The sequence below is a fragment of the Chiloscyllium plagiosum genome, unplaced genomic scaffold (genome assembly GCF_037043375.1).
Source record: "Chiloscyllium plagiosum isolate Xiang-an unplaced genomic scaffold, Cpla_swu_hap1 HiC_scaffold_8, whole genome shotgun sequence".
Classification (NCBI taxonomy): domain Eukaryota; kingdom Metazoa; phylum Chordata; class Chondrichthyes; order Orectolobiformes; family Hemiscylliidae; genus Chiloscyllium; species Chiloscyllium plagiosum.
This window is the reverse complement of record NW_028270146.1, coordinates 36,341,714-36,355,619: the sequence shown is the minus strand read 5'-3', so window position 1 is coordinate 36,355,619 and position 13,906 is coordinate 36,341,714. Positions and strand designations below refer to the sequence as shown.

The window sequence follows — 13,906 nt, the reverse complement described above, 5'->3', positions numbered from 1 at the left end:
AAAATTAAATTCTTATCTGCATGACCACACAATTGCTAAGCATTTCTGTAAGAGCCCTAACTAGGGTACAAAATAACTAATTCATTTTTTAATATTTACTATAAATTCAAGTGAGGTCGCCATAAGGATACGAATGAAGTTGCACTGCATTTTGCATCTAGTTTTGTGTGTACATCAATCTACACAGATGACAAGAATTACTGAAATGCCAATATCTGATCATTAATGTTTGTAAATCATCAGTCCTATAGGAAAAGCCAATGACTTGTAATGATTGACCATGCCTCAATTTTCATTATATTGAATTCTGGAATTTTCAGTTTTGAGATTATTTTCCAAAATAGTGTCCATTTTTATAAAGCTTCCAAATTGGTCTTGTGGTAAATTGCAAATGGTATGAATTAAATGTGCAAACTGGAAAATAACCTCACCAAATGTTATTGTAGAATTTGAACTTCAGTGAAAAATTAAGGATTATCATAACCCTTTTTCAGTGTCCAGGGATGTGATAGGTAAGGTGGATTAGCCATGGGGAATACAGGGTTATTGGTTGTGTGTGTTTATTTTGGGGGAGGTGACTGGGTGGGATGCTCTGAGTTGTTGTGGACTTGTTGGGCTGAATGGCCTGTTTCTACACTATAAATAGAATCCCTACAGAGTCATATAGATCTACAGACCATCATCAAATAAGGTTATATAATTGTCAAGAGGTGGTGTTTTCAATACTTGAAAGATATGAGCCACCTAACAATGTAAATATTTAACCTTCTATTATACCAACAGTTTTTATTTTGCTGATTAAACAGTTAAACTGGAATCCAGTAATTTTTCTTTTGAACAGGGATTATTATTCCAAAGTGACACTGACCCTCCAGTGAGTACATCACAAACATGGAAACGTGCAAAGGGATTGGAAGACAGTAACAGTGAACAGAAGACACTCGTGTTGGTACCAACTGGCAAGTTTGACTTTTTTTTCTTTTACCCCCTCGGTATTTTGTTCTGCAATACTGGGGCAGGGTGAAAAAAGACAAAGGCTTTCTTGTGCGTAGTCAGCATGAAACAAACCATTCAGTCCAACTAGGCCATACCAACTGTGATCCCAAACTAAACTCCTACCTACCTGCATTTTAACTGAATCCCTCCAAACCTTTCCTTTTCATGTACTTATCCAAATGGCTTTTAAATTGTGTAACTCAACCTGTATCCATTCTTCCTCTGACAGTTCATTCCACGCACTAACCACTAAAACAAAAATCCCTCGGCCTTAAATCTTTCTGCTCGCACCTTACATATATTTCCCCCCATTAGGGAACAGATCTTTGCTATTCACCTTATCTATACCCCTCATTATTTTATAAACCACTTATGAAGGTCACCCCTCAACTCCTATACCCCAGCTTAAAAAAAGTCCCTGAACCACTACATCTGTTCTACGACGTTCCCCAGGGTCCTTCCATTAATTGTACAAATCCTACACTTGTTCATTTTACCAATACCTTGCATTTACCCAAATTAAACTCCACCTGCCACTCATTTGCTCAGTTAATCAAGATCTCTTTGTAATCATACTTAACCTTCACTGACCATTATGCCAACAATTTTGGTGTCAAATGCAAACTTACTACCTGCTTCCAAAATTCTCTTCCAAATCATTTTATATAACATGACAAAAGTGGATCCAATACCAACCACTGGTCACAGGCCTCCAGTCCAAAATAAAAACAAACCTCCACAACTACCTTCTGTCTCCTACCATCAAACTAATTTTGCATCCGATTGGCAAGCTCACCCTAAATCCCACGTGATCTAACTTTTTGATAAGGGTCTGCACAGCAGACTAATAAATAAAGGTTTTACTAAAATCAAAGTAAACAATGTCTCCTGCTCGGTCATCAGCTTGTATTAACAGAATTAAAAATGATTTTAACTCATTTGTCCCTCCCAAATAAAATGTAAAATTCAACTTATGATACCAGCTTTACACTCCAGAACAAAAGAGGGCATTTAAAAGTCATCTACGTAACTATGTGAAGAGGATGTTTTAGAGGGATTTGAGCCAAATGCTGGGGGATGAGACTAGATCAGTCAAGGATATATGCACGGTAGCTCCAGTGGTTAGCACTGCTGCCTCACAGTGCCAGGGACCCAAGTTCGATTCCAGCCTCGGCTGACTGTGTGGAGTTTGTACGTGTCTGTGTGGGTTTCCTCCCACAGTCCAAAGATGTGCAGGTTAAGTGAATTGGCTATGCTAAATTGCCCATAGTATTCATGGGTGTGTGGATTAGGTGCATAGGTTAGGGGAATGGGTATGGGTGGGATACTCAAGGTTGGTGTGGACCTGTTGGGCCAAATGGCCTGTTTCCACACTGTAGGGAATCTATGGTATCTGGTTATAGCAGACACGTTGGACTGAAGGGTCTGATTCCATGCTGTATGACTGTAATCTCTTGTTTGAAAGGTTGACTGGACATTTAATCTAATCATCTGTTGATCATTGCAATTTGAAAATAGGTTGCACAGCCACCTTTCTTTAATGTGGAAACTGTCCTGCAAGGAACATTAAGAAATTACTTAAATATAGTGACAAAAATAATGTCTTAAATCCAAGTGCTAGTTCTCGTAATTCAGAAATCTTGGTTAGAGTATCAAGTTGCTGAATCTAATCACTGCATTTTGCATACTTCAAAAACTGAATATGCTATGTTAAATTGAATAAAGCAAATAACAAGATAGTTAAGAATTTTGTTTTTCAATTAGTAACTATCTAAGTATCTAATTTGCCTTCAGTATTTTTGATTGAGTATTTATTTCTGGTCATCTTTTACTTTCAGATATAGTGTCAAGGCTTCTCACTCACTCAGCAGAGAGCAGTAGCTTGCCAACACTCACCAATTACGACTGTGAAGTGAATGCACCTATCCAAGGCAACAGAACCTTGCTTCAGGGTGAAGAAGTTCTCAGAGCATTGGATCAAATCAACTAAGTTCACAGGGCTGAACAAAATAACAGACAATGGTGAAGCCCCCATCACCCAAAGCAGTTATTTATATTTTCTAAATCTGATTGTTATAGAAGCCTGGCTACAGTACTGAAGTTTTTCTGTTAGCAGTACTCCACCACTGACCCCATCCATGACCTGCAGTTTATTTGCAGTATTGGTCTAGGTCTGTAATTCTATAAAATATCATCTTTATACTTGATGCTTTTAGGCACATGGACAAGCCTAGGATGGCATTTGGAGGATCGATTATGAGTGACACATCATATGTAAATGAGTTTATGGTCTATTTTAAAGAGCATTGATAACATTTTACGTAAGTGTCTAATTTATAATGGTTTTCAATCAAAGACGTTGAGCAAATCTTAAAGGGAACGTAGCACCTTTTTTCTAGTCAGAATTGTGGCCATTCTTTAAACTTGAATGGGCAAGATTGTCTATGATGCTTCGATATTTCACGTACTTTAGGATACTTGCCTGACAAGCATTGTTGCTTTGCCAGCTGTTAATTGTAGCCACAATTGCACAAAATATATTTTCTTAAGAAGTACCAGCAGTCCTTTATGCAGTATGTTTTGCAGTTATAAATCTAGTTTTTAAGAGGATAAAGCTACAATGATTTTTTTAGTTATTTAGTAAAAATCATGTTAAGTGTGGAATGCATACACAAATATTCACTTTAATTTTCATTTTTAAAATCTAGAACAGCTTGTGTTAGTCAGCTATGAGGACTGACTTCCTGTCATGTAGCTGATGGTTGGAAATATTGAATGTGGACAATATCTTTATTGTGCTGTTTAACATTTTATTGATAATTAGTCTCTTGATTGTCAGCACAGGTAAATCTGACTATAGTTGTACAAGTTCATACTATAATACCATAGCAATACGTTAAGTATAAATGTTGCTGCTTATTCTGCAATGTGTAGGTAGTAATATCCAGTGTAAATGTAACTGAAATAGCATTGTATTAGAAAAAGACTAGTCTGTTTGGTTACCCCTTCTGTCTTGAATCTGAAGCACCCTGTCACTTGCAAATCCCAATTAAAGTATCAGGTAGATTATATTGTATGTTATTTTCCTTTCTTGACTTCTTCCAACTTACCATTCCCAGCCCCAAATCAGTTCTTGACTGAAATGGTTTCATAGTCTCACTTTTGCTCGTGCAAATGTACCGTATGCTCAGTCATCTTTTACTGTTTGTGGTTGGATCTAACACTAACTGTATTGTTTTATTACATCAATAAACATTATATGTGGACCAGGCTCACCCATTAGATTGTGTAAACCTCATTTTACATTTTTCTTGTAGCCAATTTAGAATTGGGGAGGAGGGTTGGTTTGGGATGAGGTTTGGAGGGTCTATGGGCTGAATGGTCTCTACCTGCACTGCTGTGATTCTATAATTCCACTAGCACTTAGCTAAGTGATTTACCTTACCTCACCTCTCCATGATTACATAATTATGGGCGCCTCAAGTGTGCTTAGTGACACCACCTCAAATATATCTGGTGTTCAGCTTCTGACAAACATTCTCAGCTGAAGTCTGGCAGCAACTTTGAGAAGCAATCTGCTTTGAGAGAAAGCTCATACCCAAAAATTTATCCCCACAGCAATGTCACTGTTCTTTAGAAACAGAAAACAGATTCAGGAGTAGGCCATTTGGCCCTTGGAGCTGGCACCACCTTTGCATGATCACACTGAATCTGTGTCCCATTCCCGCCCTCTCCCCATTCAGCTTCTCGAATATATTTATTGAACTGGCCCAAAAGCTTCCTGTGGTAGAGAATTCCACAGGTTCACAACTCAGTGAAGAAATTCTTCCTCATCTCAATCCTAAATGTCTTATCCCTTATTCCAGCATTTCCCAATGTTAGGAAAATTCTTGTTACATCTAGCCTGTCTTTCCCATCAGGATTTTACGTTTGAGATTTCCCCCTCGTTCTTCTAGTCTTTCCTCACATCAGACCTGCCATCAGGGGAAACAGTCTAGTGAACCTTTGCTGGACTCCCTTAATAATAGCAAGAATGTCCTTCCTCAGACTAGGAGACAAAACTGCACACAGTATTCAAGATGTGGCCTTACTAAGATCCTGTATAATTGCAGCAAGATATCCTTCGTCTGATACTCAAATCCTCTTGCTATGAAGCCATTAGCTTTCCTCACTTGCCTGCTGCACTTGCATGCCAACCTTCAGCGAGTACCATGGCACTCTGGTCTTGTTTGCACCTTACCTTTTCCTAAACTGCCACCATTCAGATAATCTGCCTTCCTGTTGAGACTGAAGTGGAAAACATTGCATTTGCCGAGTACTTGCCCACTCAGCCTCACAGCATACACTGCCAACCAGCTTCGTGTCATCTGCAAATTTGGAGATATGGCATTCAATTTCTTCGTCCAAATCATTAATGTATGTTGTGAATAGCTGGGGTCCCAGCACTGAATCCTGCAGCATCACACTCGCCATTGCCTGCCACTCTGAAAAGGACTCATTTATTGTGACTCTCTGCTTCCTGTCTGCTAACCATTTTTTTTTATCCACGTCAATATATTACCTCTGATATCATCAACTTGAATTTTGTCTACTCACCTCTTTTTTGGAATCTTGTCAAAAGCCTTTTAAAAGTCCATTTACACAACATCTACTGATTTACCATAGTCTATTCTACTGGTCACATTCTCAAAAAATTCCAGAAGATTTGTCAAGCATGATTTCCCTTTAGTGAACCCATGCTGACTTAGAAAGTAGTTACAGAATTGGTCCAAATGCTCAGTTATTACATCCTTGAAATGATTGACTCCAGCATTTTCCCCACCACTGATGTCAGGCTAACCGGCATATAATTCACTATTTCTTCTCTCCTTTTTTTTCTTCTTTTTAAAACAGTTACATTAGCTGCCCTCCAGTCCATTGGAAAGTGATTACCAATGGATCTTCCAATTCCAGTGCTACTTCCTTAAATACTCTGGGATGCAGAGCATCAGACCCTCGGGATTTATTAGGTTTTAATCCCAATTTCCCCAGTACCATTTCCTGACTAGTTTCTTTCAGTTCCTCCTTCATGCTGGACTCCGTCCCCTAGCATTTCCTGAAAATTATGTGTCCTCCTTAGTGAAGACAGATCCAAAATCTTTGTTCAACTAGTTTGCTATTTTATTTCGTCAATTATGAATTCACTGGATTCTAACTGCAAGAGACCTACATTTGTCTTCACCAGTCGTTTTCTCTTCACAGGCAGCATTCATGGGTGACATGGAGGCTCAGTGGTTAGCACAGGGACCCAGGTTCAATTCCAGCCTCCGTCGACCCTGTGGAGTTTGCACCTCCTCCCTGTGACTGGGTTTCCTCCCAGAGTCCAAAGATGTGTAAAGGTTAGGTGAATTGGTCAGGCTAAATTGCCCACAGTGTGCAGGGATGTATATGCTAGGTGCATTAGTCAGGGGAAATGTCGAGTATTAGGGTAGGGGAATGGGTCTGGGTGGGATACTCTTCAGAGGGTCGGTGTGGACTTGGTGGGCCAAATGGCCTGTTTCCACACTAGGGATTCTAGGAAATATCAGTAGAAGCTTTAGTGTATTTCAGATCATAACTTGCTGTGTAAAATTTCTCACCCTTCTCTCTGTTTTTGTAAGTTCATAAATCTATCTTCCATTACTGACCCTTTTGCTTGCAGAAGCTTTTCCTTATCACTCTAAAACTCCTTATAATTTTGAGCATTTATCAACTCTCCCTATAACCTTCTACTTTATGGAGAACTAGCTCAGCAACTTTAATCAACTGAAGCCCCTGAACCTGATACCACCCTAATAAATCCTCATTAAATCATGCTTAAAATATAGAGAGTAGGGAGGCAATAGTGACCTGTTAAGAATTACCATGCCTTCAGTCAGCTTGATGTGGAGATGCCGGTGTTGGACTGGGGTATATAGAGTTAAAATTAGCACAACACCAGGTTTACTTGGAAAGACTAGCTTTCCAAGCATTGCTCCTTCTTCAGGTGGTTGTGGAGTATAAGATCATAATTCACAATTAATAGCAAATGTTTAGTGTGATGTAACAAATTATATACCGAAAAAGACCTGGATTGTTTAAGTGTCCCATCTTTTAGAAGGAACGTGTTGGTTTCAGTTCTTTCATATGTAAATCGCAGAACTTTTTTAAAGCTATGTTCTCAAGTGAACTTTAACAATTGTGACACGTCAGCCCAAATGATGCATCGAAGGTTTGAGGTACCCTTAAGAGACTGTGCCACAACTTTCAGACTGATTCTAATCTAAAAAACAGATTTACAGAATCTTACATAGATTCATGCAGTTTTTGAGCAAAATAAAATGTAATTCTGCAAGTACAAATTCACCCCACAAACTCGGAGGGAGAGGGAGTGGGGGAGGGTTGAGTGTCTGTGAGAGTGTAAAGGGGCATAAGTCAGAGTGAGAGAGTGTGGAAGTGTATGTGTGAGCGTATGAGAGAGGGTCTGTAGGGGTGTGTGTGTAGTGTCGTGGGGTCACTTCCTCAAAGAACTCTTAAGTTGGTTAGGCACAATCTCCCCCGCACAAAACCATTTTGCCTATCACTGATAAGCCCATTCTTTTCCAAATATAAATAGATTTTATACCTCAGTACCTTCTCCCAGCAACTTTCACACCACTGACGTCAGGCTCACTGGTCTGTAGTTACCCAGGATATCCCTACTACCCTTCTTGTATAGGGGGACAACATTAGCAACCCTCCAGTCCTCTGGCACTTCACCTATGTTTAAGAATGCTACAAAGATATCTGTCAGGGCCCCAGCTATTCAGTCTCTCGCCTCCCTCAGCAACCTGGGATAGATCCTATCCGTACCTGGGGATTTGACCACCTTAGCCTACCCAACACATCTTTCCTCCTTATGTCAAGGTGATCCAGAGCAAACAAACTTCTATTTCTACTCTCAACATTCATAATGTCCCTCTCCTCCGTGAACAGTGATGCAAAGTAATCATTGAGAATCGCTCATATTTTCTCAGGTTCGACACAACCTTCCATATCCTTTAATGGACCAATCCTTTCTCTAGTTATCCTCTTGCTTCTTTTTATATATGAATAAAAGACCTTGGGATTCTCCTTCATTCTGCTCACTAAAATTATTTCATGGCCCCCTTTAGCCTGCTTGATTCCTCGCTTAAGATTGGTCCTACTCTCCCTATATTTCTCCCAAGGTCTGTTCTGTTCTGAGCTGCCTGGACCTTATTGTATGCTTCCCTTTTCCTCTTGGCTAATCGCACGATTTCTCCTGTCAACCACGATTCACGAATCTTGCTATTCTTATCCCTTGTTTTCAAAGGCACATGCCTATCCTACCCTATCTTTGAAAGCCTCCCACATATCAAATGTGGACTTCCCTTCAAATAGCTGCCCCCAATCCAGATTTCCCAACTTCTGCAGAATTTTAAAAATTGGCCTTGGCCCAGTTTAGTACTCTTCCCTTAGGACCACTCTTGTCTTTTTTAGAATACTCGTAGACACTTACAGAATTTTGGTCACTATTCCCAAAGAAATTCCCCACTGCAACTTCTACTACCTGGTCTGGCTTATTCCCCAACACTAGGTCCAATATGGCCCCTTCCCTCGTTGGACTATCAACATACTGCTCTAGAAAACTCTCCTGGATGCTTCTTACAAATTCTGCCCCTTCCTGAGCTCTAACAGTAAGTGTATCCCAGTCAATGTTGGGAAATGTCCCATCACCACCTCCCTGTTGCCTCTACATCTTTCCATAATGTGTTTACCCATTTATTCTTCTACCTCACACTCACTGTTGAGAAGCCTGTAATACAGCCCCAACAATGTAACTGCACCTTTCTTATTTCTCAGCTCTACTCATAATGCCTCACTACTCAAGCCCTCCATAGGTGTCCTCCTTTAGCACAGCCGTGATATCATCCCTGACTAGCAATGCAACTCCTCCCTTACTTTTACTTCCCTCTCTGTCCTGTCTGAAGCATCTATATCCTTGAAGATTTAGCTGCCAATCATGCCCTTCCTTTAACCAAGTCTGTGATCGCAATAACAGCATACGCCCAGGCACTAATCCAAGCTGAGTTCATCTGCCTTACTCGCTATACTCCTTGCATCAAAGTATATGCACTTCAGGTGCTGAATATACAAGAACTGAAACCAACATGTTCATACTAAAAGACAAGAGACTTAAACAATCCAGGTCTTTTTCAATATGTAACTTCAGTTACAGCACACTGTAAACTTTTGCTATAAATTCTGTGTCTTATGATCTTATACTGCATAACCACCTGATGAAGGAGCAGTGGTCTGAAAGATAGTGCTACCAAATAAACCTGTTGGACTATAACCTGTTGTGTGAATTTTAATTCCGTAGGCTTGGCCTCTATATGACCAACAATATACATTATCAGCTACCACAACTTACTACTGAGGTACACCAGCATTGATGGGTGTCTTAATCAAAGACCCTAACTCATTTTATTCTAATATCTGCAAATTTCCAGTTTCTTTTTCATTTCCACTTTAATGACATTCATTTTGGGTTTTTGGAAGGATTTGGGTTGTAGGTTTCTCCTGCTCTCCTATAGCCAGATTTCCTCTTAAATTATCACCATGATCTACAGTCTCTCTAATCTTCACTAGATAGGTGAATGCATCTAGTCTCTTCACAACTCCAAAGATGTACTATTTCTGGTTTTCATGTCTGATTCCTTACATTGTTCCTTTCAATTGACATCAGGCTTAAGCAAGCTCAATTTCATGTTTAAACACCAAATTGTAAGGTGGACAACCTATTGTAGTTGGTGTGGATGAGAAAAGAGCAGAAAGTTAGTCAGCTCATGTCCCAAATCAGATAGAAATTACTTCCTTAGCTTGTCACTAAGTACATACTTCTGCAAATCTCTTCACAATTTATACACTTCTACAACACTATTTGATGCTGAAACATTGCTGGTATTAAAAGTAAGGTTTGTCTCCAATTTTACTCATTTAAAATTCCTCTAATGTAAACTGTTCACCATAATCTGACAATCTAGAAATTATGAATCCACTTCCCAAAACCTCAATAGTTTTTGGACATTTGTCATATTCAGCATAAACTTGGTGTTTCTCCCTTGTTATAGCTATCAAACAATACAAAGGACTCTTGCCCTTCTACTTCAAGGAATCTATATATTGTTCCTGTAATTTTGAGTTTTACCATGGAATAAAAGGAAACTTTTGGATCCCATTCTGAGACACTACAACTTTTCTTCAATATCTTGCTCCATCTGCTTGCTCTTGCTTTCCTGCAGAATATATCTGTACACTCTTAAAGTTACTAGTTGAAGTAACAATAACCCTTGGTAGAATAACAGCTCTTAAAATCCCATAGGAGGTAGCCCCAATCTAGACGGAGCTCATTCCTACATGTGAAATACATTGGTGATTTCTCATTACATTCTTTAGATCACCCATTTACTTTGTGATTAAACACCAGATTCTGGAGTTTATTATTTAAAAAATTTATATGGCAAACAAATATCATGTGTGTAAAGAATTAACATGTAACTTGGTGGCTAAAAAAGAAAATTGGTTTTCAAATGGGGATTCTCAAGAATGTCTGTATTTGCATGATATTTAATTTGCAAATTGAAGATCCATTTGAGACCATAAATAAAGACAGGAGTAGGCCTTTCAGCAGCCCCCTCCCACTCTACCATTTTATATGATCATGGCTAATTTAACATTCCTCACGTCATGTCCACTTTTCTGCCTTTTCCCTGTAACCCTTCAGTAGTGACAAAGAATGTGTTCATCTCGGCCTTAAATATACACAAGGACTGTGATCCCTACAGTCCTCTGTGGCAAGGAGTTCCAAAGGCACTCAACCCAAAATATTCTTCCTTAAGTCAGCATCCCATTACTTATGGCCTCTGGTCCTACATTTTCCCATGAGGGGAAACATTCTCTTAGCATTTATCCTATCAAGCCACATAAGAACCAGCTTATGTTTGTTTCACTGAGATCACCTCAATCTTCGAAAGTCCAATGAGTAGAGTGAAAAATTAACACTCCTCCCTGAACCTATATCGCCATTAGGTATCTTTTCTCTGAATCAAAACTGATTTTGGGTTGCCAGAGATGGTGTCATGGTAACGGTCAACAGTCTAGATTGGAGGAATTTGAAATATTGGGAGTAAAAATGGAGTCGAACACATTTTAATACACCATATCAGCCAGCATCAAATGGTGTTACAAAAGTATTTGTTTGATGACCAGCTGGATAGTAATTTCCATACTTCTCATCATAAGAGCTTGGTGGAATGTCAAAGTGAACTTTCTACTGTCCAAGGAAGTATGGAACTTAACCCTATATATGATCAGTAATGCCTACTTGTCAACGTGAGCAATTTTGATCTTACTGTTCATGTAAAACAGATACTACAAACTTTTCCATACAATCTTCCATCTGAGAGATAATTCCACACCTAATCCCTATGGTCAGGCATTGCATGCTAAAACCATTTTATTCTTACGATTATAGCAGGTCAAAACAGCATACTATTTACAATTTACCTTCATCTTTATTTATCTTTGGAGAAGTGAAGCAAGTACATTAGCCAAGTTGGTGATTAACTTTGAATAATTTACAAGCCCTAGGGATGTTCTACATCTTTGTTCTCTATTGTCCCAGCTTTCAAAATTCCTTCAACCCTTTGTGTTGAGGGATACCTTCACCAGTGATTTGATGACAGAGGAATGTTACATTTGAAACCATGACAGCTTATTATAATCAAACACAACTAACTGCCTCAGTGGATACAGACCACATGCTACTCTTTAATTACCCATGTTCTTTTTAATCTATGCAGCTCCTTATTTAATGTAACTGTGCATTAGGTACTGGCTTAGTTTTGCAAATTTAAATCTGTTTATTATCTTTTATCATGATACCAGCTTTTGATACTTAATTGCTCAAAAAAGTAATTTATGCACTTACCACCTTTCCAAAGTCAGACATTCTTCCTGTCCCTCTGTACTCTATCCAGAATATTATTTTCTCCTTACTCCTTCCCATCCTTGTTCCCTCCTACTACTACCACCAATCACAAGTAATAGACTCATCCTGTCATTAATTGTAATGGAGCAGCAGACTCAGAGGGGATGCCCGACCCACTCTTGAATCTTACATTCTTAAGAAAAGGAAAATTAAAATCCAGTGAAGAACAGAGAACTCAGTGTGCAGCCAATAGAGAAATTAAGGCCACTTTGACCTTCTCATTAAAGTTTTGTTCTTCCCTGTCCTTTTAATAGAATTCATGTTTTTGCTGGCTATTGACTGGCACAATGGGAACTTTCAGCAATTTGATAGTTATACTGCAAAAGCTAATTCAGCCACTAGGTGGCCCACTATATTTCCTGCAGCCAAGTTTCATTCTTTTTTAGATTAGATTACTTACAGTGTGGAAACAGGCTCTTCGGCCCAACAAGTCCACAGCGACCCGCCGAAGCGCAACCCACCCATACCCATTCCCCTACATTTACCCCTTCACCTAACATTACAGGCAATTTAGCATGGCCAACTGATAAATTTGCCAGTTTGACGACCACTTCAACAATGAATGCCAGGCCTTCATTAAACCTTTTGATTCAGGCTTATATTACAGATATGTAGAGTTATACATTTTACTTGAATTTCAAATTTACCAGACAATGCAAACAGTTTTTGCATATTTCTAAAGCCTTATTATCATTTCGTAAAGACAGAGATTCTTAACTGAGAACTTACAACAGATCACTAGCTAGAGAAGAACTAGACAGCACAAAATAAAAAAAAAGCTTCCCCTTGTCAGTTTCTAAAGCAAATTGTCTCCTGCTCAAAAATCTAGACAGAGCCAGTTGACTTTTTTTTGTTTTTAACATTCCCTGTGGTTGGCTGGCCAGCACCAGTACTCCTTCGTTGATCAAGTCAACATCCAACCAGCTGCCAGTCCCTGAGTATAACAACATCGTGATGCCAAATTGTGAACAGTGTTCTTAGAGGAATAATTAACCTGCATTATCTTTCTCTGTCAGTTCCCAACAGTAAACATAAGTTTCTTGTTCTCTTTTTCTTGAAACAAGCTGCTTTTCAAAGTTCAAATCTCAACTGCAACTTGCAGATCCAAACCAAAAAATGAGAAAATTTAAAACAAAATAGTGATGGTCTCAACATATAGCTCATCTATACTTTTGAGAAACTGAATTGCAATTCAAACTCAGTTCACAACAGGACCTTAGAGCCTTAGAAAGCAGTATATCTCATCACTCTGCTAAATTCAGCCCACAACTCCAGCGGGAAACAATACCTTAACTCAAGCAAATGTTGGATGCTGCACAAGACTATTATGATCTGAATCATGAATCATCTGGTTCCTGATGAAGGGCTTTTGCCCAAAACATCGATTTTCCTGCTCCTCGGATGCTGCCTGACCTGCTGTGCTTTTCCAGCACCACTCTAATCTAGACCCTGATCTGAATCATGCCCCACTCTTCCCAGTTTTCATAGAAAACATGGTGGAAAATATCTGGGGCAATAAATTTCATAATCTAGAGTAGGCTTGAAGTGCAACCAATGGCCAGATTGTTACAAATACGGACTGATTCTTGAAGTAACCAAGCATAGCGGCCCATGTGCCACAAAAGCCACTGCAGTGTTTTGAAGCAGAGTAAGCTTCTGGAACAATTTCAGAATGAAGACTGTAAAAATATAATTGTTCAGAAACCAGAGGGGAGCTTTGATAAATTTACTCACATGGCCTGAGGAAATGCTTCCCCTGAGGAATGCTATACGACAGAGATTAAAAACAAGAGCCAATTTTAAACCTTTAAATGCAAGATATTTCACATGCTACAAGTATTAGAGAATATCAAAGTGACT

At 39.1% G+C, this 13,906-nt stretch overlaps 2 protein-coding genes across 20 annotated transcripts in view; one reads left to right on the top strand and one right to left on the bottom strand.

Moving 5' to 3' along the window:
• The window catches only part of hif1aa (hypoxia inducible factor 1 subunit alpha a), a 61,072-nt gene extending 56,805 nt beyond the window's left edge, over window positions 1-4,267 (top strand). For all 5 annotated transcript variants that reach the window (XM_043697235.2, XM_043697234.2, XM_043697237.2 and 2 more), the window contains 2 exons: window positions 842-959; window positions 2,835-4,267. In XM_043697235.2, coding sequence (XP_043553170.2) covers window positions 842-959; window positions 2,835-2,986 — 270 coding nt within the window. In that variant the 3' untranslated portion in view covers window positions 2,987-4,267. The remainder of the gene's footprint in view (window positions 1-841; window positions 960-2,834) is intronic.
• LOC148149377 (uncharacterized) overlaps window positions 1-13,906 on the bottom strand; it is a 55,266-nt gene that overhangs the window by 21,854 nt on the left and 19,506 nt on the right. The window lies entirely within an intron of this gene.